The sequence below is a fragment of the Podarcis bocagei genome (assembly GCF_964188305.1).
Source record: "Podarcis bocagei genome assembly, chromosome: 5".
NCBI classification, from domain to species: Eukaryota; Metazoa; Chordata; class Lepidosauria; order Squamata; family Lacertidae; genus Podarcis; species Podarcis bocagei.
Genome location: NC_138129.1, coordinates 99693238 through 99720806, shown reverse-complemented (window position 1 = coordinate 99720806; position 27569 = coordinate 99693238). Strand labels below are relative to the sequence as shown.

Here is a 27569-nt window from a genome sequence, read left to right as displayed (position 1 = left end):
ATCAGACGAGAAGCGCGGCTCTCCCGTTTCAGACCGGCTTCGGGGGGCGCCTCGACCTTGGCTGGACACCCACGAAATGCGGAGCCCCTCGAGACTCGCCTGACCGGGGTCGGACCCTGCCTTTCGGCCCCAGACCTTCGGGCTTCTGGTGCCAGACTTCGGGGCTTCGGGCGGGTTGGGGGCGGCGGGGGGTCGGAAGACACAATAGCCGAAGAGGAGGACGGGGCGGGCGGCAGGCTCCTCCTCCGGCCCGCCCCGCCTCGCCCCCAGCCGGGCAGCGGAGCCGGAGTCAGGCGCGCTCTCCCCCGCAGCCGCCATCCCCGGCGCGGCCGGTGCAGCTCGGCTCGCAGCAAGACCCCCGCCGCCGCCGCCCATGCCCGGCCCCTCGCCGCCCGCCGCCCGCTAGCCGCTGCGCCCTCCATGGCTCGGCCCGTGGCGCTGCTCTGCTGCTGCTCGGCGGCGGCGCTGCTGGCTGCCTGCTGGGGCTCCTCCGCCGCCAGCCCCGCCGCCGGCGCCCCGCTGCACGACGAGGCGGACAACCAGGAGAACGTCCTCTCGCAGGTACGAGGAGGGAGGCAGCCGCGGGGCTGAACCCCACTGCCCCTCGCCGGGTGCAGCTCCGGGGCAGGAGGTGCTGGGCTGGGGCGCACTCCTGCGCGGAGCCCCGGCAGCCCGGGGGCGATCCAGCCGCGGCCGTGCAGACGCCGATGCGCCGCCCCTCGCCCCGCTGCCGGCTCTGGATGCGGCTGCTGGGTCTGTTTCCCGCTCCTGAAGGAGACCGGAGTGCGTTGGACGGAGCCGGGATCTGGCTGGGGAGGAAGAAGGTGCAGGAGCGAGGAGGCGAGCGCCCTCTCCTCCCCCTGCCGGGCGCTCGGAAGGGATCCCGGGGCAGGGCGAGGGGCTCTCCGGACGCGGGCCCGAGCGGGGTGCCGGCTGCAGGCACGGCCCGGGGGAGGGAGGCTTCCCAGTTCCCAGGCGCGGATTTGCTTAGAACTTCAGGAGGGTTATGTTTTCTTTGAAAAACAGGTCTCTTTGAGGCAAGTTCCACCGAATGCCTGAGGTTTGCTTCCAAATCAATGTGTGTTGTGCTGTATTGAGAGCTGGATAAAGATAAATTTAAAAATGAAATAAAGGTGTGCAGTATTCAGGTGCTGGTTCCAAGGGCATGGAAATCATTATTTAGCACCCTGCAGACCTGCTGCAAATTAGTTTAGTCCTCAAACCAGTTCAGATTAGAGCCATTATTTTTCCAAAGAAGGATGTTTGTGGACTTTTCATTTGGGTGCCTGTCCCTTTGAGAAATAAATATGCTTCATATTTCTGAAGGCTGAACTGTGACTCAGTTGAGCTGAAGCTTTTGGGTCTGCAGCTCAATCAAAAACATCTTTACTTTGAACTCCGTGGAATTTGCTTCTATGCGACTTATTCCAAAGAGAGCGTGCTTAAGATGGTGCAGTGATTCATAGCCTTAACATAAACAGGTTGTGTTAAAGAAACTCTCTTCAAAGGTATCTTTCCACTTCATCCCTTGATGGGATCTCTGCACATGTGTGCGCCATGTTGAGCACTGCAGTGTACACCCTATGGGCTGTGAACTTCCTTAATTTTCATCTGTACTAACGTCTTGGAGCAGAAGCACATTCTGATGTGGATCTCATCTGCTTCAACTTGCTTCCTAGGCTGCTTCCACACCCACCCACCCAATGTTGTTGTCATCAAAATTCCAGTACTTCCCCGCCTTGTCTTTTTTACATTTGATGCAGTTTTCTTACTGTGGAAAATCTGTAAAGCTCAAAATAGCCTACTATACATCTGAAGTCACAGATGGTATAAAAGTTCGTTAGCACTTATTTCTTCTTTTATTTTATCTTTTTTGGCAAGTGGGTTGTTAACAGGTAGTTGTTAACATTGCCATCGTCATTGTTAAGTTGTGGGTGAACATATCATATGACACAGAGATTCTTCAAACAGCTCTTGTTTATTCACAGGCCAGAACAGAACAGAACTGAAGGGTTCAGTCAGCCTGCTTATATAGAGCTCCAGTACAACATAACTGTAACAATTTTCTAAAACTATCCAATCACTGAACATCACTTTCGATCCCTTATTTGCATAACTATCTACAGTATAGGGATGTGGGTGGCGCTGTGGGTTAAACCACAGAGCCTAGGACTTGCCAATCAGAAGGTTGGCGGTTCGAATCCCCGCAACAGGGTGAGCTCCCATTGCTCGGTCCCTGCTCCTGCCCACCTAGCAGTTCGAAAGCACGTCAAAGTGCACGTAGATCAATAGGTGCCGCTCCAGTGGGGAGGTAAATGGCATTTCCATGCGCTGCCCTGGTTCGCCAGAAGGGGCTTAGTCATGCTGGCCACATGACCCGGAAGCTGTACGCCGGCTCCCTCGGCCAATAAAGCGAGATGAGTGCCGCAACCCCAGAGTCATCCACGACTGGACCTAATGGTCAGGGGTCCCCTTTACCTTTATCTACAGTATCCCCCTGCTGGCCCAGGGTGAGAACTTCAGTACATAACAATCATCATCTTTGCTTTTAAATTGTTTTATTGTGCATTTTCATTCAGGTTGTTTTAATGACATTGTGTATTTTTTAAATACTGTTTTTATTTATATTCAAGGTACAGAAGATAATTTTTGAGAAAATAATTGTTACAACAGTAAAAAAACAAATAATTTGTCCTGATAAAATTACAGACTTGCCGTGTGTTAAAGTCTCATTTGATTACTTTAAGAGATCACGCCACATTTCCCCGCGAGTGCTGGGTGGATTCCTGCCACAGTCTGAGCGATTTGTATTCAATAAACATTTGCCATATGTTATAAAAGGAATATGGATTGTGTTTGCCCTTTGCCGCTCTCACCTGGCATGTTAGTTTCTCAGCTATGACCATACTCTGTTAAACCAAGAATCAATGTTCAGCCCAACACTGGTTTTCCAACAGCTGGCCATCTCCATATGGGCAGCAGTCCATAGAAAGGTTAAGAGGTCATCTGTAGGATACTCATGAGTAGACAGGATCCTAAGCCCAAGCAGCGCTAGTCCAGGGGACATTTCAGTTGTTTTCTTCTGTATCAAGCTTTTTTCTTTGAAGACAGCATTCCGGAAGGGTTTGATGATGTCGTAACACCACCACCACATACGGAAATACACCTCCTCCAACTCTTGGGATTAACTTCCTTACCTATTCAGGAGAGCCTCAACGGCGTCTAATGCCACCTATGCAGAAGTTTTAAGGAGGCTTCCCTTATTTTGGAGAAATGGATTCCAGTGGTCTCCCGGACCACAAAGCCATCCCTTTTTCATTTGGTATTTGCACATCTATGTCCATTTTCCATGGCATTTTTGTGAACAATAGAGTGCCATATTCTAGTATTATTAGAGCTTTATAAATTGAGGAAGCTGTGCCCTTAGAGAGTGGAGAGAGGTTAATGCTCTACTGCTGTTAGTTTCCTGTTTGCTTGAGTGGAAATGTCTGGGTTATACAGGAATCTTAACAGCTGGTTGAAGTGGTACCATGACCATTTAAGGTTTGGTATGGCAGCTATGAATTGTTCTTTTTGTGGCGGGGGGGGGGGGGGGTTACTGTTTGCATAGAAATCTTTTAATTTATAAAGACCCACCTGTTCCAAACCATTCCAATCTAAACATTTCCCTGGATGAAAGCGAAGAGGGATAAGGGGGGATATTGGGGGAGCTAGTTTTTTAAACTTTGCTTTCCACACATTTACTGTGGTTCAGAGGAAAGCGTTCACAATAGCATGTGTTTTAGTGAGTGCAGAGGGTAGAAAAGGATATGCTCTATATATACAGGACCTGAAATTTCTATATCTACCTGTGGTTTACCTTTCTGCCCATGGATCAGTGACATCAAATACTTTACAGTGGTGCCCCGCAAGACGAATGCCTCGCAAGACGGAAAACCCGCTAGACGAAAGGGTTTTCCGTTTTTGAGCTGCTTCGCAAGACGATTTTCCCTATGGGCTTGCTTTGCAAGACGAAAACGTCTTGCGAGTGTTCCGATTTTTTTCCGCTCCCCCCCTTTTTCTAAGCCGCTAAGCCGCTAATAGCCTTTTAGCCGCTAATCCGCTAAGCCTTTAATAGCTGCTAAGCCTTTAATAGCCGCTAAGCCTTTAATAGCGCTAATCTGCTAAGCCGCTAATAGGGTTGCTTCACAAGACGAAAAAACCACTAGACGAAGAGACTCATGGAACGGATTAATTTCGTCTTGCGAGGCACCACTGTAATTAGAAGGCATTGTAATGAGTTTGGAGATGTGGGATTCTGAGACCACCATTTTTGACACTTCCATATATAATTCTGGAGCCTAGTCATGCTCCCCCCCCTTTTGTGAATAAATTTGTTTATTGAGCACTGCCAATTTTTAAATTGTTTGGGTGTAATCATAATTGGCAGCACTTGAAAGAGAAACAAAAATTTCGGCAGGATAGCCATCTTTACTGCAGTGATGCAGCCTGACCATGATAAACGTGGGTCTTCAAGACATTGTCATAACTGTAGGAATACTGGTGTGAAGTTTGCTTTCTTTAGAGCTGATAGACCTTTCTGATTTTGAATGATGGTCAGGCGAAGGAATGCCTATATACATTATTTCTTACTTGGATTCATTGAATCATAGAATTGGATGGGACCCCGAGGGTCATCTAGTCCAACCCCCTGCAATGCAAGAATTTCAGCGACAGCATCCATGACAGATGGCCAGCCAACCTCTCCTTAAAAGCCTCCAAGGAAGGAGAGTCCACCGCCTCCCGAGGGAGACCGTTCCACTGCCAAACATCTCTTACTGTTAGAAAGTTTTTTCCGAATGTTTAGTTGGAATCTCCATTGGTTTGAGACCTATCCTCCAGAGCAGGAGAAAACAAGCTTGTTCCCTCTTCCATGTGACAGCCCTTAGGATGTTTCCAGATGGCTATCATATTTCCTCTCACTCTCCTCTTTTCCAGGCTAAACATACCCAGCTCCTTCAACTGTTCCTTGTAAGGCTTAATTTCCAGACCCTTGATCATCACCCTCCTCTGCACAAGGTCCAGCTTGTCAGCATCCTTCTTAAATTGTGGTGCCCAGAATTGTAAACAGTATTGCAGGTGTGGTTTGACCAAGGCAGAATAGAGTGGTACTATTGCTTTCCTTGATCTGGACACTAGACCTCTGTTGGTGCCACCTAGAATAGTATTTGCCTTTTTTGCTGTTTCATCACACTGTTGACTCGTGTTAATCTTATGGTCCACCAAGACCCCTAGATCCTTTTCACATGTCCTGCTAGTAAACCAGGCGTTCCCCATCCTATATTTGTGCATCTGGTTCTTCCTGCCTAAGTGCAGAAGCTTACATTTGTCCCTGTTGAAATACATTTTGTTCGCTTGCGCCCAGTTCTCCAATCTGTTAAGGTCATTTTCATTTCTGATTCTGTCTTCTGCAGCATTAGCTCCCCCTCCCAGTTTGGTGTCATTTACAAATTTGATGATCATCCCCCCAATTCCTTCATCCAAGTCATTTATAAAGGCGTTGAACAACAAGGAGCCCAGGACAGAACCTTGTCACTTTTTTCCAGGATGATGAGGAACCGTTAATGAGTACTCTTTGGGTTCAGTCAGTCAACCAGCTACAAATCCACCTAACAGTTATCTTTTTCAACCCACATTTTACCAGCTTCGTCGTGAGAATATCATAGGGGTAACTTTTTGCTTTTGCTATGATGGATAACATTGAGTAGCCGGCAAATTGGGTCACAGATGTGTCTCTGGGGTATGAATACAGCTTGGTCCATGGTGATGTAGGAAGAAATAAATGCGTTGAGCCTTGCAGTAAAGATTGCTGTAAAGATTTTAGCACCTTGAGTTAAAAGGCTTGTGTGGAAATGGATGTTGCCCCTCCCCCAGGCGCAGGCATCCACGATAACTAGGAACCAAGTATGGAGCTAGTGCAGTTCCTGCAAATGTTTTAAGGTGCACATGCACAGGAAAGGAAATATCTGCCCCCAATGGGGAAAAGTAGTAGAGGGCAGGAAGGTAGGAACTGAGGGGGAAGGCACCAGAAAAGATAGCACAGAAACATTCCACCAAGGACTGTGCACTGGCGTGGATGGGAAGTAGTGGAATACCTAATAAAATTGAAGACACAGAAAAACTGGGTCAGAATGACCCCTAGTAAGATAGGTAGGTTTAGGATTGTTGCCATACAGCCCTTTCCCAGTAGGACTTTCTCCTGAGCGGATATTTCCAGGATTGTGCTGCAAGAGTAGTTGTATGTTTATTCCTGTGGCTATGTGAGCCTGTGGCAACAGCGGCACTTTCAATCAGCTTTGTGTTGGTTTTCACCTGTGGCTAAAGTCAGCCAAAAGTGACAGCTGCTGCCATAGGTTCCAACAGTTGTAAAAATGAGCCATAAATTGGTATGAACAGGAGCTCTTTATGGCTCGACTGACTGTGCTTTTGGCTCTTTATTAGAAACAGAAACAATTATTTTTACTTAGATTAAAGTCTGCTTCTAAATTAATTTACTCTGTGGTTGAATGAACTCAGGTCATGGGTGTTACTATAGTTTCCTTTTTACAAAAAAAGATTGCTTTATTTGCATCAGAGATGTGCCAAATGCAAGCCCAGCCAAATTTAATACAAAATGAATACATTGCCAGAATAGTATAGCTGGATAACAAAGCAAGCAAATTGGGCCTATTTGATTGGATCAGCTTCCATTGTTAAAGGAGCAAAGAAGCTTACATTCTATGTCAAGCACAATGAAAAAAAGGAAGAAACTGACCAACTATAAAGAGGCTAAATTTAGTTATGGGTTGTTTTAAAAAAGGAGTGTTTTGAAATGATGGTAGCCTAATTACTAATTTTGAAATCATGTTGATAGATGGGGAATCTTAGCCTGCTTTATGTTACAGCTCAGCGTAGCTTTCACATGCAGGAGTCCTCTTCCTGCCCTGCTGCTAGTGAGATAAGGGCAAACTCAGAAAGGTACTGATTTCACGTATAATGGATATGTAATTTTGATTTAATTGATTATTTAGAAGAGCATTAAGTTATTTCTAATAAGATTTGGTTTGAATTATTATTAGTGAATATCAATATACGTATCAAGGCTTTGAGATTAGACCACTGAAGAAACTTGGAAAACTACCTTGGGAGTGTGCTACCTGCAAGCCCCAGTAAAAGGGCCCCATTGGGGGCGAACAGCAGCCTCTTGATTACTTGGACTGCCAGGGCGAAACAGGCGCAAAATGCTGGCACCCTGTCTACAACCTTATTAATATCCATCTACAGCTTCACTACGGGACGCGGGTGGCGCTGTGGGTTAAACCACAGAGCCTAGGACTTGTTGATCAGAAGGTTGGCGGTTCGAATCCCCACGACGGGGTGAGCTCCTGTTGCTCGGTCCCAGCTCCTGCCAACCTAGCAGTTCAAAAGCACATCAAAGTGCAAGTAAATAAATAGGTACTGCTCTGGTGGGAAGGTAAATGGCATTTCCGTGTTCTGCTCTGGTTCGCCAGAAGCGGCTTAGTCCTGCTGGCCACATGACCTGGAAATTGTACACCGGCTCCCTCAGCCAATAAAGAGAGATGAGCATCGCAACCCCAGAGTCGGTCACGACTGGACCTAATGGTCAGGGGTCCCTTTTACCTTTACAGCTTCACTAGCATCTGTTGGTATTGTGAACAACATCAAACTTACCTTTTGTTGGTATCTTCATGAACTTACCTAAAAAGATAAAGAAAACAAAAGACTGAGTTAAGCACTTGAAAAATCCATTGAAATCAGACATTATAAGTTCATCTTACGTTGGGTAGTTCATAAGTCTCTGTAGCTTTGCATAAGGTTTTGTATTTTTCTCAGAAGATCGATAAAGAACGTATAATCATTTTGGTAATTATTGCGTGTATATTAGTCGCCAACGTGTTGCATGAGTCGTACTATTTCTATCAGCAGCACAGATTTCATTTTTCTTGCTCAGTGAAAGTGGCACAACCTTTTTTATCCATCACTGCTGACTAGCAATCTGGCTGGTGCTCGGCTTCAGATGTCATGCCGAATCATTGTTAAGGAAGCCTGAGTACGGCTGAGCGCAGGGGTGGCCATCATGTGATCTCCAAATGTACTGGACTGCAGCTCCCATCAGTCTCACCCAGCACACCCAGGGGTCAGGGGTGACAGGAGTTGTAGTCCAGCAACATCAGGGGAGGGAACCACATTGACTATCCCCCTCCCTGGTTTAGTGTCATGTCTGACCTGACAAACCATAGTTACAGCCGCTACTTCCTTCGGAGGGCGCTCCACTGCGGGGCCGAGGAGATGGAGAATAAAAGCAGACAAGCAGGTCTGACCCGTGGTTGGCCTCTGTTATGTGTGGAAGCCCAAATCATTCTTTAGCATGATGTCTGAACTGAGCCTGTACCATCTGAATGCAAAGCAGCCAGGGTCTCTCATCACTGAATCTCTCCAAACATTGTTTTTGTGTGAATATGGCAAACACACACCTCATGCCTCATCAGGGAAGCTTTACCATCTTTGTCAAATCAGATATACCCAATTTTGATGATGGATTGGCTTTAAGGGTGTATTTATTGTTTTGTCACTCCCTTTTGTCTTACTTGTTCTTTTTAAGAAATGTACCTTCAGTGGCAGACTTGGGTTTGCTGCTGAGTAGTGTGTGGAGTAGCCCTCAGATGTGGCTCTCCAGATGGTTCTTCTGAAGGAAGTTCTCCACCCCTGGGAAGTCTCAGCTCATACTTGCACTGCAAGAAAAAACATGTGCTCTGGCTATTTTTATTCTTCAGTTTTGTGTCTGATCCCTAAAGGAAATTCTCTGGGTTGCATCTGCAGTTGTTGGACATTTGCTTTGGCTGATGCACCTGGTCTGCTCCAGAACTCAGGGGAGAGGTGCTGCTCTTCAGAAGCCAATACACACCTGCTGGACAATCGTCCTGCAAGAGAAGGTGGTCTTGCTGAGGGATTGACTCTGACTTTATTTCAAGCAGACCAGGAGGGTTTCCTTTCTTTGGCTGCATTCCTTCTGGAGCTTATCCAGTTCCCACTGGGACCATTCTCCTGCACAAGCCAACCTGAAATAAATGAGAGGTGCAAAGAGAACAGTTCTTGCATAACTCCTTCTCACTTCAGTAAGGCTCAAGGAAGAAAATGTCTTGAGGGACTGTGCCTGTTAAATTTAAATGAGCTCATCCTGGAATGCATGGTTTGGGAACTACAGCCTTTTAATTTCCCCAAACCCAAGAGAGCGAGAGAGCGCAAAGTTCATCGGGGGAAGTTGACTAGTTTGGGGTTTGGGGGGTTTTGGGTGGTGGAAGAAAATTACTTTCCCAGATAATCAAGGAGCAGAAAATGGCGAGAGTCAGCAATATTTTAAACCAGCGACCTATTTCTTCAAGGTTTCAGAATGTCTGAGCCTCTCCCAAACACTCCACAAGAACAAGCATAAAGCAAGGAGGGTGGAGGGAGAGAAGGGGAGGGAAATTCTACTTTCAGAACAAACAGACCAACTTGTTCTTTTTCCTCCTTTCCCTTTATTAGTTGTTAGGGGACTATGACAAGGTGAAGGCCGTGTCGGAAGGCAGAGACTGCCAGTGCAAGTGTGTGGTGAGGCCCTTGGGCAGAGGCGCTTGCCAGAGGATTAACGAAGGAGCTGCCAAACCAGAGGATTTTTACACGGTGGAAACGATCACTTCTGGACCGGAATGCAAATGTTCGTGTGTAGCCCCACCATCCGCCTTGAACCCCTGCGAGGGAGACTTCAGGCTGAAGAAACTGCAAGAAGCAGACAGCAAGGACTTCAAGGTATTTCTCTCTCTCTCTCTCTCTCTCTCTCTCTCTCTCTCTCTCTCTCTCACACACACACACACACACACACACACTGCAACTGTGATTTCTCATTCCAAAGCAATAGGCAGCCTATTGATACTGTTTTTGAGGAGATAAATCTGTAGACTCCTGGCTTGAAAACGAACATGATACCTACAAGTGTACCAGGCCTGAGAGGCAGGGGAGCAGACAGACAACCATAAAGTGCTAGTGTGTAAAACAGCAGCTCCTCAAAGCATTCGGCATGTTCTTAACAAACAGGGCTGAGAAGCCAATGGTGGTCTGGATATTGTTGGACTCCACTTCCCATCAGCACATGGCCAGGGGTCAGGGATGATGGGAGCTGCAGGCCAAGAACATCGGAAGGAGCACAGGTTTCCCAGCCCTGCCTGAAAGCGGCTCCTTCCTCTGAAGACTTCTGGCCAGCAACTTGCCTCTTTGCTCCTAGATTCAGGTAGTTGGCTGTGTTGGTCTGACGCAGTCAAAATAAATAAAAAAATGGTCCAGTAGCACCTTAGAGACCAACCAAGTATGTCCTGAGTACAAGTTTTCGTGTGCATGCACACTTGGTATCTGAAGAAGCTTAACCTGAGTCACCAGGGTGATGCAGCAGCAAAAAACCTGAACGCTATACTAGCCTGCATCCACAGAAGTCTAGTGTCCAGATCAAGGGAAGTAATAGTACCACTCTCTTCTGCCTTGGTCAGACCACACTTGGAATACTAAGGAGGTCAGGTCATGGTTGAAGAACGGTTTTCTTCCATAGATAGCTAGTTATGATTCCTCTCATTGAATTCCTTAGGAGCTAATATATATATTTAATGTTGCACTGCTCTATTGCACCTTTCAGGAACTGTGTCCAGTTTTGGGCACCACAGTTTAAGAAGGATATTGACAAGCTGGAATGTGTGCAGGGAAGGGAGAACAAGATTATCAAGGGTCTGGAAACCAAGCCGTGATGAGGAACAATTGAGGGAGCTGGGGGTGTTTAGCCTGGAAAAGGAGACTGAGAGGAAATATGATAGCCACCTATTAATATCTCAAGGGCTGTCACATGGAAGATGGAGCAAGCTTGTTTTCTCCTGCTCTGGATGGTAGGACTCGAATCAATGACTTCAAGTTACAAGAAAGGAGATTCCAACTAAACATTCAGAAAAATATTTCTGACAGTAAGAGCTGTTTGGCAGTCGAACAGACTCCCTTGGAAGGTGGTGGACTCTCCTTCCTTGGAGGCTTCTAACGAGAGGCTGGATGGCCATCTGTCATGGATGCTGTTGCTGAAATTCTTGCATTGCAGGGGGTTGGACTAGATGACCCTCGAGGTCCCTTCCAACTTTATGATTCTATGATCTACACACTTGTAATTGGGTAACAGTTACGGGTAACATAAATGTGACAGATTTCAAAGTGTGGAACACTTTGAATACTCAGAAAGCGCTTTATAAATTATGAGTAGTGCCAATGAATAACTGTCCTGCTTAGTTTTTTGTGAATGTCCATTTTGCTTTATGAACATTTCTGCTTTGCCAGCTGGGAAAAGTTTCAGCAAAAGACAACTCATGATATTCATGCTTTCCCTGTAGCAACACATAGGGAATGCTACTCCTTTTGCACTTATTCTTTGTGGGAAGTGATCCTGCTGAGGGACGTTGTGTACGTGGCAGTATGTGGTAGCTGTGGCAGATCTGTGATGAGCTGCAGGGGGTGAAGGAAGAGAAGAATGTTCCGGAAAAATCAGACTCATTCTCAGTATGCACTGCCCTTCCCAGCTGGAAATAAAACCTAATTTTGCAAAAACCCAGAACACAATTCTGGCTTTAGTTTTGCCAGTTTGTGGCATTCCAAAGCTCTTGCTTTCAAATTAGTCTCCGTTTTGTGTGTGCATATCCCAACAGTTATAATTCTGAGAGTGCTGCCTGCTAAAGATGGGTCTGGTCTTGCAGTCCTCTTTGCAATGGGAGCCAACCAGATGTCTTTGGGAAACTTGCAAGGGCAGCATGATGGCTGCGACAAGCCCATGGGGATTGTGTGTGTGTGTTACCGTACACATCTGGTGCTTGGAGACATAGAGACAGCCTCTGGCCACAAGGGTTCCACTTCGTTTCCTGCTTTCATTCCTGCAGTCTGCCTTCCATTCCCTTGGGGCCAGCATGCGCTGTCCTCCGAGTGGCTTCCCACACTCATTTGGGGTTGTCCTTGTGTGGAAAAAGGCACATACCAGGAAGCCGCCAACTTCATGCGCTTGTTCTGGTAATTGTTGTCTTTCCTTATTTTCTGCTTTACAAGGCTTTTTTTTTGGCAGTCCAAAATGTAACTGGAGACGGTTGTTTTAGGTTTGTTCTCACAACCCTGAAAGACATGAAACTTGAGCCTCCAGCTATCTCCTGCCTGGGCAAGTTCAAATGAACTGTAATCCGCTTGACTGTCTGACCAGCAACACCTCCTTTGTTCTCCAAGCAGCAAGGTGGCATGTAGCTGGCCTTGCACATGAATGGATGCCCTCAGCCTAATGAGGAATATTGCAAAGGCTTGAAAGCTGCCACAATTTGGACCAGGCTTTGCTTGGCGGCATCCCAATTCAGGCAGCTGGTGGGAAGCCTTTGTGACATGAAATACTTGAGGATGAGCTTGCTTTTACCCTCTGTATCTTGGTGGCACATAAAAGTTTGCTTGCTAGAGCAGACCCAAGCCCATCAGACCCAGCATTCTGTTTGCAGCAGTGGCCACCCAGACGCCTCTGGAAGTTCAGAATCGGGACGCAGAGCAGGGATGGCCTTCCCCCGTTCTTGGCCCTCAGCACCTGGTTTTCATGGTTTATGGCGCTGCCTTTAAGCACAAAGGCCCGATTCAGCTCTCATTCCAAATAGCCATGAATTCTCTCCATGAATGTGTTCAGTCCTTCTTTAAAAAAGGGCAAGCAATCTTCTGGAAGGGAATTCAGAAGTTAACTAACAAATTCTAGCTGGCTGAGTGTCAGATCATGTGTGTCGGGAGCAGAGGGTCCCAAGTTCAGTCCTTGAAATATCCAGTTAAAGCTATCTCTGGCCACAGTTTTGGAAAATAACTTTCCCTGAGTTTTTGGAACTGTTACTACCAGCCTGAGTAGAGCATTCGGGGACAGATGGACCAGTGGCTTGACTCCATAAGGCAGCTTCTTATGTTCAGATTCATGTTAACCTATTGGCAGCTGTGAGATGGGTGGTTGTATTGTGCTTGAGAGCATCATCCTCCAGCCTGCCTCCATCGCTCATGGCCCCCTTCTGTGAAGGTTCTAGGGAATTGCTGCCAGATTCCCTGTCATCCAGGAACAGTGTCATGTTCCATACGGCTAATTCATAAAGTTCCCTGAAGAGGGTTATGCAAACATCCTTGGCTCTAGAACTCAAGCTGGGAATGCTCAGAACTAGGGCATCCAGAGCCTTCTTGTGCCAAGCATAATTTGAAGCAATTCATCATCTCACATTTGTTTAAGAACTTCTTCCTTTTGGATTGGGCTTAGATTAAAAGATACCATTTACCGTAGTTTCATTTTTTGAAAAACAACAACTGCTATTACAGGGTCAGTTCCAATTTAATATTTTCCATCAGAACAGTGAATTTCTAATAGTTGCACACATGTGGAAGAGGAATAAAAGTACCGATGGTTGCAATCTGGATACCGATAGAGAGAAAGTGAGAAATTTCAAAGAACACTTAACTGTAGCGTTAATTTTGGGGCGAAACCACCCATGGCCTTGTCTGGAATAAAATACTACTACATTGCAGAAGGTAGGAACAGACTATGAGGACAGGAGAAAACAGACGCCAGGCAGCTGTAAATGGAGTAAATTCTCCTGAACAAAATTTGGTATCAAAGTGTGTAAAGGTTTCCATCAAGAGCGCACACTTTCTTCTTTACTGATTTAGCATAATTATAGATCACACAGTTAGTAAAGTAGTAGAAAAGTAGTAGAGAAAATCAATGAGAAGGAAATAACTGGACCTAGAAACAAACAAGTATAAAACTAAGATATTGGGGAAGAATGAAAAACAAAATACTCTGGTGTAATGAATGTTATTAAACGAGGGCAGATTGAGCAATTATAAGAATTTAAATTCCTGGGAAGCATTATTTCAACACAGGCCTCTGGACAGTTTGAAAAAGCTATGAATTGATTTGATAAACACAATCAAATAACACCAGCCACATAAAAGGGTAGATCAGAAACGTAAAGTAGCAAGGGTATATATCTTTTAGTTTTAAAAATTACGGAATTATTTATGTAATTACAATTTCTTTCAGCAAGATATAAGTGGAGACTATTGTTCTGCTGTTGTTGATGCCAAATGCCCTTGAAGAGTGACTCTTAGGTGCGCATTTCAAAGACCACAAATGAACATTTTCTTTCTCAGTGACTTCCTTTTGATTTGCTAAGCATTTGATACAGCCAGTCATGTTACAGAGAAACCCAAGTTCTGGGTTTGATCATGTTTTGAGGGTGAAGCTAAAGTAGTGAACTTGCTGTCTTTCCCGCTCTCAGAATAAGCTACCAGGCTCCTAAAAGGGCTCCTGACCTTGACTGTTTTCCATTTAATTTAGAATGTAAGCTTCTTATGACTTGAACCTTGTCTTTTTTGCTTATGAAGCTCTGAAAAATGCCAAGTACACTGGTGACACTATAGGCATGATGATTGTGAAAAAACCTTTTTGCATATATTCTCGGGATACCACTATGTATGGCCATTAATATTTCCATTTCAGAACCAATAAACTTTGGTCCTTTCCCAACCGAGACCCTATAGCGCAACACACACACACCTGCCAAATAATGCTGTTGAGGACTATGAAATAAATGTGATATTCTTTCTCTTGTGTCTTTCAGTGTACAAAACAGTCTTCATAACAGGCCTATAGGGGAGGTTTGGCTGAGAGATAGTTAACTTGCCTATTGAGCTTCACGGCTGAGCTGTTCAAAGGGTTCATCCAAAGAGCACACAAATTGTGTTACTTTCAGGCAAGCAAATATGAGGGGAGACAGTGACATAACTGTTCCATGATTATGTGTTTTCAGCTGGCAGCTGTCATCGATCTACTAGAAGGCGCTTTCTATGGCCTAGACTTGCTCAAGCTGCACTCGGTCACAACGAAGCTGGTTGGCCGAGTGGAGAAACTGGAAGAGGTAAGATGGCTGCCCTAGACAACATTATGACAACCCCAAGAAGCGGCTAAATTGCAGATCAATATTCTACTGTGGGCAGCTTGATCCACAATACTGAGTCCCACAGCAATTTTGGGAACAGTCTGTTGTGAAATGAGATTTTGTAGGCACCCAGCATTTCCATCCCTTTCCTCTAGCCCTCTTGCTTGACATGCAGAAATAATACAAGCCCATCACTTCATGCCAATATAAATTTTGCCTGTCTAACTTGTCTATGGAATGCTTTAGAGCAGGGTCGTCTTTAGCATATGCAGCACTGGGGTGCAAAAAACTGCCCAGCGCCCCCAATTTTTGGGCGACGGGAGGCCAAAGTTGTTGAGCTTTTTTAGGGGGCAGCTCAGAGTTGTTGAGCTTTTGGGCTGCAACTCTCTCCCATGCTGCTGTGGGTGGAGGGAGGAGAGCAATCCCTGCAGAGGCTTGTGAGGAAAGCAACACCCCTTGTGGGAGCAGTGTGCGTGTGCTGAGTGCGCCTCTTGACGGCCTGCCAATCCCAGGTGCGCAGGAGGGCGGAGCTGGCTGGCCGCCTCAGCTCTTGCAGCAGAAAAGCTCTGGCAGGCTCTGCTCCGCTCGGCAGTGGCTGTCGGCTGGCCTGGCTCTTCAGTCCCCGGACTCCAAATCTTGGCCCCGGACTCTCGGCCTGGCGCCCCTGAGAGCTGGGCCCCTGGGTGCCCTGCACCCCTAGCACCGATGGTTATGCCGGCCCTGCTTTAGAGGCAAAGGAGCTTGAGCCGGGAGAAATGGTGGCAGTCCATTATCTACAACCAGTCGCATAAATATATGCCCTCTGTCTGCAGAGAAGGTGCCATTATTCCACTTTAACTCTTTAAAGGATCTTGGGGACTGAGAGGTGTTAGGAGGCCCCTGTTCCCCGCACGGGCAGCTCTGGTTCAGGCTCTGGCTGTGGCGCGGGCAGCCTAGGCTTGGCAGCAGCGGAGCAGCTATCAGGCAATTGCCCTAGGAAAGCTCAACAACCTTTTGAGGCTCAGGCCTCAGTTATCCTTGGTTTGATAACGTGGGTGCTAACAACATGCAGGAGAGCTTCTGTTTTCATCTGGGAAATGCTAGGTTGTGTGTGGTGGCACCAACTTGCGCCAACGGCATCATGGGGACAGTTCAAGTTTAGTGTAAACACACCAGTGAAGCAAAGAATCCTTGAAATCTTTTCCATGCGCCCTCTTGGAAACAAGGGGTAGCCGCTGTTGATGTGGGCCTGGCTGGGGGCGGGTGGCAGGAGAGTGAGGAGGCCCATCATTTCAGCTGTCTCTCTGGGAGTTCGGTTACCTCTTACTGACCTAGAAAGACTCCCTTGTTCCTGTAATAGCCGTCAGTTCCTGCCTCTCCCACCTGCTCCACAGCTGCTTCTCATGGGAGTCTTCTGGGGGGCATAGCCTGGCTGGGAGCCGTGGCGCCTACAAAGTATATTTTGCTATTGATCTACAGCAGTTATTGTTCAAGCACAAGGTACTAACTATTTTTGTTGGTTTCTGTCCTGCTCCATCCCAAAGATATTCAGTGCCCGTTCAGGGCAATTGGCTAAGGAAGGCAGAGCTGGAATGGGCAGGGGGGGCGGGGGGGGGAGCTCCTGGCAGCAGCCATTGGTCCTCTAACACTTTTTAATCCCACAAACTGTAGGCTAATGTGTAGAACTCTGCTCTCTGTGCTAATGACGTTCTTTCTTTCCCTGTGCTCATTCTAGGAATTGTCTAGCAATCTCACCAAGGAATACAAAGAGAAGAGACCAAATGCAGACAAAATTTGGCAGGAGATGGATCTTAAAGGCAAGACAAATTCTTCTGACAGCATCTCTAACAACCTTGCTGACATCCAGAGTTCACTGCAGAGGGATGCTGCCGCCGCCTACACTCTCACTGAGGTGATTTCAGATTTCCGCAAGCTCCTCCTTGAGGGCCAGGAACTTTGTATTTCCATTCCCCACTCCTCCCCAAAATCAGTGAAACCAGGATTCTGTTAGATTCTGCCTGGTACCAGATTTAAGTTTCAAGCAGGGACAACAATCACTTTTCGTGACTCAAGTAGTCTTTAAAATATTGACTAAAAGACTGCCTGCTCCCACAAAAGGGTGGCAGTTCATTTACTCTGTGTTTCTTGTTTGGTGGTTTTGATAGGTTAGGGTGGGGCAGCTGTGACCCTCCAGATGTTGTTGGATTGGCAACACACATAATCTCCAACCAGCATGGCCAGTGGTCAGGGACGATGGGAGTTGTGCTCCAACAACATCCCTGATCTCAAACGGTGAAGGTTATTGGTTAATTACTGGCGCTTTCAACTGTGTCCAAAAATACACAGGAACATTTATATTGCTACATGCGGGCGCTATCTCTTTCACATTTCAGTATTTTAAAAACCTTATCCAAATGAATGTAGCCATATTTTCCTATCTGATGGAGATGTTTGATAAACTTGTATCTTTTGCATTAATGGATAGATAGGTTTCATTTTGAAGTCTGTTGACAGGATTGATTGACTGAGGTGGGAAACTTAGCGTAACTGAGGAGATGTTCTTCCCCATAACTCATGCCAGCTGTGATCATCATTGCAGTAGAGTTCAAGTATCAAGTAGAGTTTCTGAGAAGTATTCAAAAGCAGTCCCATATACAGCACATTGCAGTTCTTGTCCCTGGGTGTTACTAGGGCATGAATGACCACTGTCCAGGCTACCTTTGCCCAGGAGGTGATCATGGTTAGCACATCAGTCTAAGCTGGTGGAAAGTGCTTTGTGACACTGATGTCATTTGAGCATCCAGAATTATGTCCCAAACTAACAACACCTCTGGACTTCAAACCTGTTCCTTTAACAGAGGATGCAGATCTCCAAGACAGAACTCCACCTGCTTGGTCAGATGGATAATTACTGACAAACACTCCCTCTTTGTCCTCTGGCCACACTTTAATATGTTGTTTTGTTTCTCAAAAGGAAAAATACGAAGAGGTTTTCCTGCATGATGAAATGGCTTCTCAGCAAATCAGTTCTGCAGAGTCTTTGCGCTATGCGCCCCCAGCTCCAAAGGCAAAGTCAAGTTTGCCAAGAAAACTCCATGTGAGGAGCCGGACTCCAGCCCAGCCCACCATCATCCGAGGAGTCACTTACTATAAGGCCAAAGATCCTGAGACAGAAAAAGACCTCGATGAACGTGAGTTGTCATTTCAGGACTGGGAAGGTTGTAGAATGGCACTTTCAGAATTCTGGATCTCAGGGAAATGCTGGCAGGCAGCTTGCGACACTTACTTTAATTCTGTTTACAATGCTTTGAATAATACATTGGGGGGGGGGGAATAGCAGGTGAAATTTTAGTCTCTTGATAGGATGGTCTTTTTAAAAGGACCAATGGGGAAATGGGAGCAGAGGAATGGGGATGGGAGCCTGAAACAATGGGAAATTCAAAATGGTTGGAAAACTTGAATCTTGGAAACAGAAGCCGTTACTCCAAACTGAAGGTATGTAGAAAGGCCTCAGCTGTGGCCTTTTAAGGTCAGGAAGGAGAATTTCGCGACGACTCCCTCCCCACGTGGCACATGGGATTTCCTTTCTATTGCTGTGGCACAGAGAACGTTATATGTGGTGTGTATGTGTTTTCGGGACAGCTTTTATTTTTATGATTGAGTGAAATTTGATCAGAAACAGGATATAGGGTTTAGGAATCAGCGAGGCGTTTTATCTCCTGTGGCTCATTACTCATTGAGCAGGTAAGGGGGTGCTTGTTGGCTCTCCCTTTCAGGGTGTGGATCCGCTTGCAGTCGAAGGCACCTGGGGCTCTTTTGCTCTGCAAGTCACTTTCTGTAGGGCACCTGTCCTCTGCCACAAGTAGATGTTCCTGTCTCCAAGCAGGAGAGATGGATGAACTAGATGGCCTCTGAAATTCCTCCCAAAGCCAATTTATATTGTAATTATTTTGATAATATTTCAAAAAACAGCAACAGGGATGTAGGCTCCTACGTGCCTATCAGTAGCTGGATGGGAGGTTGTGCAGGTAAGAAAGTTCTACGTATGTCCTGCTTCACCAGCTAGCGCTTCGTGGGCCCAGGAAACAAAGGTGGAATTCTGCCAATCAGCTGTTCAGGAGGGGGAACAGGGCACCTGCGTTCTGGTTTGGTTGCTCTTCCTTTCCTTCCCGCATCAAACTGCTGATCAGGAGGATTCCATTTTCTTTTACAGTGTGCAGTCCATTGGACTAGGGGCAGAATCAGCAGAATCAATGTGGACATTTAATATTAACATGGAACCTGATTCTCAGCTTTTAAGCTCCTAAGAACTGAGTTGCACATTGCATTCTTTTGAGGTTAACATTTAAGATGTTTTAAAGATGAGGCAATTGTAAGAGAATGTTTTGGCTTGTACACCCGGTGGGCCTGCTGAGAGAAACAAGGGAATTGCCTCCTGTTGTTCATCTAAGGGTACCCAGTTAGGCCAGAGTTCACCGTGTGTTCCTGGTACTGAGCCAGTTCCCCCCAGCATGGTAAACCGTAGTTAGAAGTTCATCACGACTGTGCCTTTCTGAGCTGTTTGTCTCCTCCCTGCTAGTGCACAGAGGAACATGTGGACCTGTTTTATACTGAGTCAGCCCAGTAGTTCATTTAGTTTAGTGTTGTCCACTCTGCACTGACTGGCAGAGTCTCTCCAGGGCTTCAGAGATGAATTTTTTTCCAGCCGTACCTGGAGGTGCCAGAGGTGAACCTGGGGCCCTCTGCGTGCGAAGCAGTTGCTCTGCTATTGGGCTGCAACCATTCCCAAACAAACCAGGACCCCTGACTTACTGGTATGTCCAAATCAATGATTGTGGTTTGTTTCTCTCTCTACAAACCACAGCCTGTAAGTCAGGAACAAACTATCCTGGCTGTGGGTGGTGGGTTTTTTGGTCACAAAGATGTAGATGTAGCATTAAGCCAGTGGCTGCAGTGTGTAGTATTGCAGGGAGGAGGCAAACAGGCCAGAAAAGTGCAATCATTTTAAACCATTTCCATCCACACCGTGTTCAGGAGGGAAGGGTGAGCCCCACTTCTTGTTCTGTGTCTCCAGCAGACGATGAGCATTTCAGTGGTGAGAACCCAATTGATATGCTGATTGAAGACCAGCTATTGCAACACAGCTACCTGCCAAATATCCCCATGAGGAAGCAGCTGTCGGTGGAAAAGCCTCTTATTCACCAAAGCCTCAGGCTCATCAAGCAGGATGCTGCAAGCATCACATCTGCTGGAAAAGAAGCATCTGCAAGCAGTGCTGCAACAACCAAGCTACCCCTGTCCTCTGCCATCATGCCTCCCTCTGTTGAGCCAACACCAGCGTCTACCTCATCGGATCTCCCTACAGCCAGCAGCCATTTTGCAATGACTTTGGAGCCCACAGCAGCCACTGGAGCCTCCTCAGTGACTGGCTTGGTGGATGAAGGCGCCACATGGGCAACAAAAACAGCAGCTCAAACTGCCACACAGGCTTCCACGGTTGTGGCAACCCGGAATGCTTTTGACACAAAGCCCCCCATGGCCAAAGCAGCCACAACAAATTTCCACACACAGGCAACAGCCCAGCCGACTTCAGCTGCCACAACCAAAGCGGTGCCCCCAGCAGCCCCTGCCAGGCCCAGCCTCACCGTCACACCCACACAGAGCCTGGACGAGGAAGATATCCGAAACAGCATTGGTAAGCTTGTGTCCACATTGATATTGCTTTAATCCAGACTTGTGACCAGGGTGTTGGTGGAGCTCTGTTTCTCACCCGTGATGCATTTGACAGACTGTGATATTGTTCCCTCCAAAACAAAACTTGGCTGGTCAAGTTTGGAAGAGAAATGGAGCCACCTCAACATTAGGTAAGCAAGCTCCACATATTTAAGGGATTCCCTAAGAATGCAGAAGCATTTTCCTTTGTAAATTTAGAAGACAAACAAAAATGGTCTAAAAAGGACCTGTGAGTTTTCAGGACCTACCAAGTGTTGACAACAGTTAAGCTATGGAATACTGAAGGTGACAGTTGAAGAGAACTGGAGTGGGATTGATCTGACTAAGCCTCTGATGGTGCCCTTTGGGTGGAGATTAGGTTTGGGGAGATGTTTTCAAGGAAAGAAGTATCTCTTTCCACAGATACTGATGCACCAGAAAGATGTGTATGGAAACACCAGGCTTGTCTGCCTAGCCTGGAGTAACATTGAATAAAACAATTGGACTCTAAGTGGAAATAAAAGAACTAGTATTAGGCGAGGCAATATAGCACTGTAGCTCAGTGGCTGAGCATATCCCTAGAATCTCCCATTGGATCAGGTTGTGGATGCTGGGAAAGATGATGCCCTTCTGCCAGCCAAGGTAGACAAGGCTAGTCTGACCAGATGTAAGGCAGCTTCTGAAGTTTCTTAAGAGTTTTCCAATGGTCGTCTAAACTGCCTGTGCCTGATGCTTATTAGAACTACAGACTTCAGGCACAGAAAAGCAGAAAAGCACAACACTCACACCCACTGCTCAGCCGCATGGAATCAGGTGCCAGAAAAGCAGCTCTCTCATGCCTGTGACAGCAGAAAGGCTACGCTTATAAAGACACAGAGATGGGTGGCAGGAGATTGTTGGTAAAACAAACTGATGTAGGGCAATAGCAGGCCAGGTTTCTTTTTGTTTTCCAAAAGGAGCTTGTGCAACTGAAGTGAAATATAGCAAATTTTGTTAGGAAAGCAAGCAAATCACTTAAATCTGAAGCTAAAGTGGCATTGCTCTTCTGCAGATTAATGTATTCCCCCTTCTCTCTCTTTCTCTGTGTGCACACGTGCATATGTGAGTGAGAGAGAGAGCGCACCAAACACTATGTTATATGAGGAAAACGAAATTCTGTGAATTGACCAGAAGCAGAATAAGGAACAGAAATTGCAAAATTATAGAATGCATGCAAGTATTTCCTGTTGATTCCTTTGTCACTGATCTGCAGGGGACTCCTAGAATTTGACTCACTCTGAGGAGAATTATCTGGTGCCTTGCCTTGCTGTTTTAAAGGCCCTGGACCAGGGTCTGTTATCTGCTTTACAGAGAATGTTAAGTTCTTGAGTTTTGTGGGCTGCATTGGTTACTGGCAAGCTATGAGCCTGTCCAGAATTTTTTTTGTATATGGCACATCCTCTGTGCCAACCCTGCCATGTTTATTAATATTATTGATTTATTCATCCATGTATTCCACAACATTTATATACTCCTTGAGTAACCCTGTCTTGAAGTAACCAGGGCATGGGCTGCTGTGGCCAGGCCCTCCCAGCCCAGGAACGATCAGAGCTGTCCTATCAGGTGCAGTTGGTAAAAGGCACTCCTAGCCACAGAGGCTACCTAGGCCTCCAGTGACAAGCCTGGATCCAGAAGAAACCCCAGATTGTGAACCTGCTCGTGTAACCCCCTTCACAGTAGGCAATTGACCAATTTCTCTGCCATAGGAACTACTCACCCACAGTGCCTCCATCTTGCCAGGATTCAAGCTCAGCCTGAATTCAGATGTTATAGAGAAATAGAGCTGAGTGTCAGTGTCCTGAGGGCCCCTGGCCCCCAAACTCCTCCTTGCCTACTCTCTGCAGCTTCAAAGAAATACAGGCAGCTCCCCATTTGCATGGGGGTTGCGCTCCACATCATCACACACATCAGTGGGGCACACATAAGCCCACCCCTGTTCCGGGGCCAGAAAAGGCGCATGTGTCAGCGGCCACACATGCCTTGAATGCGCACTAAATGGGAGTTGCCTGTATAAAATAGCAGATAAGCTGCTGCCCTGCAGTACCCCATAGCATGCCCACCAGGGAGCAGAAAATCTCCTTCCCGGTGCTACTCTCTAGATTTTGTCCCATAGGTAGGGCCAGACCCACTGTAACACAGTGCCCCCAATAACTGATCAATAAGGTATTAAAAACTGGATAATAAGGTATGTAATAAGTAGATGAATAGCTTGCTTTGTTGCTGCTAGCTCTGTCTTTCAGCTGTTAATCACTTTAATTCACTGGCCAATTCCCATACTTGTGTGTTCCATGTTAAAGGGAAAGGCGATTGCGGGGGGGGGGGGGCAAGCGGAGAGCAAGCTATGCTCACCCTCACCTGCCTGCCCACTTGTAAGGTTGAGGCAAAGGATGCTGAGATAATTGCCGTATTTGAAACACTATGAACGCTTCAAATGTGCTACATACGCAGTGCAAGGTGTTGTTGTGATTGTCGTTATTTGCTGCTCTGATTTATTAACAGGCCAGTGCAAGGACACCTTGTCTACTGTCTCTGGGCCCATGACCCAGAACACGTATGGGCGGAATGAAGGGGCTTGGATGAAGGACCCCCTTGCCAAGGACGAGCGAATCTATGTCACCAACTATTACTATGGCAACACCCTGGTCGAGTTTCGGAACCTGGACAGCTTCAAGCAAGGTCTGCCTTGTGCTGTGTGATAAGAGTGCCTGAGAGAGAAAGAGAGAGGCTGAGTGTTAGTGGTGGATCCTGGATGGATTCAGAGCAGAGCCAAGGAACAGTGTTGAATCGCCCCAGAGTAGGGCCATTGAGGAGTCTGGTGGGATGGAGATGGGTAGCGTTGATTCAGCAGTTTGAGGCTAGTGTGGGCATAGAAGCATGAAGTCTCTGAAGCTAGTGAACTGCAGATCAGAAAATCAAGGGGACCCAAAATATTCTATCCAGCACAGGTTGTTCCCACTTATGCTCAGAAAAAAACGCTCCTTCATCTGTTAATACCACTGGACACTACAGCTGAAACAAATACTTGAAATCTTCCAAACTTGAAATTTTGAACATGGACCTTTACCTCAGATTTTGAATGTATTGGCATAACCTGATTTTTATTTTATTTTTGCAGGGTCAAATATGAAATCTCATAAGTTGTCCACTGTCAAATATTAAATGCCATTACATAACATCTGTAAGATATTCTTAATACCGGCTAAAACACTACTACTTGTCAAATAATGAAATCAAATAACTTGGATCAGCCGCGTAATCTCAGGCCGCATGGGGGGGGATGTGGGGTGCACCCCCAAGGGGTGCAGTGCATGGAGGGAGCCTCCTGCAGCTGGCCTTGCAAGGCGCACCCAGAGCACACGCACCGCAGCCCCTCCATCCCCTGGGACAGAGCTGGTGCAGCCAGGCGCCTCTCCTCGCCCCGGGTCAAGCCTGACCAAGGGACGGTGCTGTGGCTGGGCTTGCACACATTGCTGACCACTCCCCCCTCTCCACCCCTCGGTCAGGCTTGACCTGGGTATGGCGTTGCAGCTGGTGGGGTTGGGCGCGAGGAAGCTGCCTGTCCCTGCCGCTCGTTTGTGCGCTGGAGCCAGGCTCCAAGGAAGGAGCTTGTTGTGGGGTGCATGGTTGCACCCCCTTCAAAAAATTGTGCCTGGGACCACGGCCCATTCACGCTACGGCACTGAGGTACCTCAATATATCAAATATTAGAATATTCAGAGAACTACTGAATATTCAACGTTAATATTCACAGAGGAGGATCTTGGGAAATAAATTAGTTTCAGGCCTAGTTAGAGTAGAGGGAGGTGCCAGTGGCAGGTCACCAGCTTTGCCTGACTTGAGGGGATGTGGTTGAGGAGGTGTTGCCATGGGAGTCCCAAGAGCCACACTGAGAAGCAGTTGAACTCCCACTGCAGGCCTGAGGCTCCCCACCACTGTCTTACACTGACCAGCTGGTACCGCACTACATGGACCAATAGCCTGATTGGGTATAAAGCAGTTTCCTGGACTCCTTTTTGAGCCTCCATAGGAAACAGAGGAACCAATGAAATTAAAATCAAGGCTGGTAAGAGCTGTTAGGCAGTGGGATGATCTCCCTTGGGAGGTGGTGGACTCTCCTTCCTTGGAGGTTTTTAAGCAGAGGTTGGATGGCCACCTGTCAGGGATGCTTTAGTTGAGATTTCTTCATTTCAGGGGGTTGGACTAGATGACCCTTTCCCTTCCAACCCTACAGTTCTCTGTTTCTGTGATCTCTGCCCCTTAGGTCGATGGAGTAACTCATACAAGCTGCCATACAGTTGGATGGGGACAGGCCATGCGGTCTTTAATGGCTCTCTCTACTATAACCGGGCCTTTACTCGCAACCTCATCAAGTACGACTTGAAGCAGCGTTATGTGGCTGCCTGGGCCATGTTGGAAGATGTGGCCTATGACGAGGAGACACCTTGGCGGTGGCGTGGCCACTCTGATGTGGATTTTGCAGTGGATGAGAATGGCCTGTGGATCATTTACCCAGCCATTAATTACGAAGGCTTTAGCCAGGAGGTGATTGTCCTCAGCAAACTTAACGCCAATGATCTGAGCACTCGCAAGGAGACCACCTGGCGGACAGGCCTGCGCAAAAACTTCTATGGCAACTCCTTTGTCATCTGTGGTGTCCTCTACGCCATTGACAGCTACAACAAGAAGAATGCTAACATCTCTTATGCATTTGACACGCACACCAACACCCAGATCATCCCCCGCCTGCTCTTTGAGAACGAGTACTCTTACACCACTCAGATAGACTACAACCCCAAGGACCGGCTCCTCTATGCTTGGGACAATGGCCACCAGGTCACGTACAAAGTCATCTTTGCTTACTGAGGACACAGTGAGATCATGTTTAAAGGCCACTAGCACCTTTTTTTTAATAAATATTTTTTTATTGTACAAATCAGAGTAAATAAGGTTTTTTGAAAAAAAAACTTTTTTCTTTTTTTTAAAAAAGAGTGGATTGTAGATCAGTCCACATCCTAAGCCAACCCTTTTATTTTGGACATAATCCTGCTTTTGATTTTATACTGAATGTGCTGCCTCCTATGAAACAATGGAAAATATTGTTCATCAGCACCTGCTAAGTGCAGACTCTCAAATAATGAATAATAAGGCAAAGGGATGCTTTTCTAACAGAAGACTCACACTTTGGATAAGAACAGGGCCCCAGCCCCCATTTTTTATAATAAAACATCAATGTTAAAAACTCAGTAACACCAGAGTCCTGCTCACATTTCCTTCTGTCGTTGTATTTGTCTAGTCGCATTGTATACTCTGGGCCATAGACCCTGTAACTCTTGTCGCTCCTGCCCCAGTTGCTGTCTTTTGAACCCTGGGCTGGGAAAGATGTTGCTAGATTCTAACTCCCCTCATCCCTGGCCACTTGCCATCTGTGGTGGAGCTGATGGGAGTTGGGAGTTCAACAAGATGTGGATGGCCACAGGTTCTTCCCCTGCTTTACCCACAGGAGTCTGTATGGGACAATTCAGGCTGAATTCCTAAACATACTTGCTAGGAAATGAGCCCCATTGAACATAGCAGAACTCCCCCCTGAGCTAACCTGTACAAGAGCAGACTTGAAAGAAAACAATTTGACTCCTGTGCTGGAGAAAACTTGGAAGGAGACGAGTGCAGGCCATCCCTTCGTTGTTTGCTCCTTGTACTGAGTAGAACTCCTTCCAAACAGGCTTTATTCAGCTGCTAGATCTGTTAGACAACTATCCCCTTATCCCATGGTAGCTTATAGAGCGGGACTTTGTCAAAAGCTTTTTGAAACTCCAGATGTATACTGCCTACTGGATCCCTTCTTTGTATGTATGTATGTATGTGTGTGTTGACATTTTAAGAACTAATAAATAAAATAAATTGCTGAAGCAAGACTTATCTTTTCAGAAGCCATGTTGATTTTTCAGCAAACCATTTTCTGCTCAGTTTCTAATAATGCTGGCATTCTACCAATTAGGCTGACATGTCTGTAAATTGTGAGATCTTCTTTGCTATATATATCAGCTTACCCTCAACGCTTGCGTTGGCATTGCAGGCTGGCCAGTGCTTCCTTTCACCAGGACCCGGTGGGAGCCAGGGTTGCCAGGGCTTTCCCTGCTGGCGGGTGAGCTTCAGCAAGGAGCCAAGGATGAGCACCTGGGATGGGGAGGAGGTTGGGTCAGCTGTGCTGCTTCTGCTCCCTCCACGTCTGGCACGCTCTACTCTCCTGGCCTGGCTTTGGCTCCAGCATGTTCAGCACATGACAGTCAGCAGCATGCAGGGTAAGGGAGGACGCCTCAGGGACAGCAGCCAGGTCCAAAGCAACACCCCTGGAGCCTGTAGGCCGTGCTTCGCTCCCTTCCACCCGCCAGCACCCGCTCCCCGCCTTGTCCCTGTACAAGCCGCCTGACTGACTGTGGGGGAAGGAGGGAGCACCTCTGTGGGGCAGAGGAGGAGGAGGAGGACCAGGCCCCTCTGGAGACCAAGAAGCTTCAGAGGCAGCAGAGGCCGCCTCAGGCCGCCTGGTGTTCTAGAGCAGATCTGGTGTGCACGCAGGGCTGGAACCGCAAGGCTGTCCTGTGCCAGTGTGCTGCAGCTCCTGCGTGCTTCTGCCTGGCACCACCCCTTCAGCTGCTGAGAGGTAGGTAGTGAGAAAGAGGCTTATGGGGCGCCCTCAGCCCATCTCTGGGTGCAGCAAGACCAGCTTGCCAGTCGTGATTTGGGGCCAAAGGTGTGGGAGAGGGAGCATGGCGGCTCCTGGCACTGCTTCCCCAGAACTGTAGCTGCTGA

The 27569-nt window shown here is 47.1% G+C and overlaps 1 protein-coding gene across 3 annotated transcripts; it reads left to right on the top strand.

The window, feature by feature from the left end:
• Nucleotides 1-405: 405 nt before the first annotated feature.
• OLFML2B (olfactomedin like 2B) lies at nucleotides 406-26674 on the top strand. 3 transcript variants are annotated; one of them, XM_081195631.1, is made up of 8 exons: nucleotides 406-561; nucleotides 9565-9828; nucleotides 14904-15011; nucleotides 16747-16923; nucleotides 17986-18202; nucleotides 20089-20706; nucleotides 23262-23438; nucleotides 25024-26674. In XM_081195631.1, exons 1-8 carry the CDS (start codon nucleotides 421-423, stop codon nucleotides 25623-25625), a joined length of 2304 nt encoding a protein of 767 aa, XP_081051757.1. In that variant the 5' UTR covers nucleotides 406-420; the 3' UTR covers nucleotides 25626-26674. The 3 variants fall into 3 exon arrangements, with proteins under 3 accessions (XP_081051757.1, XP_081051756.1, XP_081051758.1); XM_081195630.1 differs by having other exon boundaries at nucleotides 20086-20706; XM_081195632.1 differs by lacking the exon at nucleotides 406-561 and adding an exon at nucleotides 8879-8972 and having other exon boundaries at nucleotides 20086-20706.
• The last annotated feature ends 895 nt before the right edge of the window (nucleotides 26675-27569 follow it).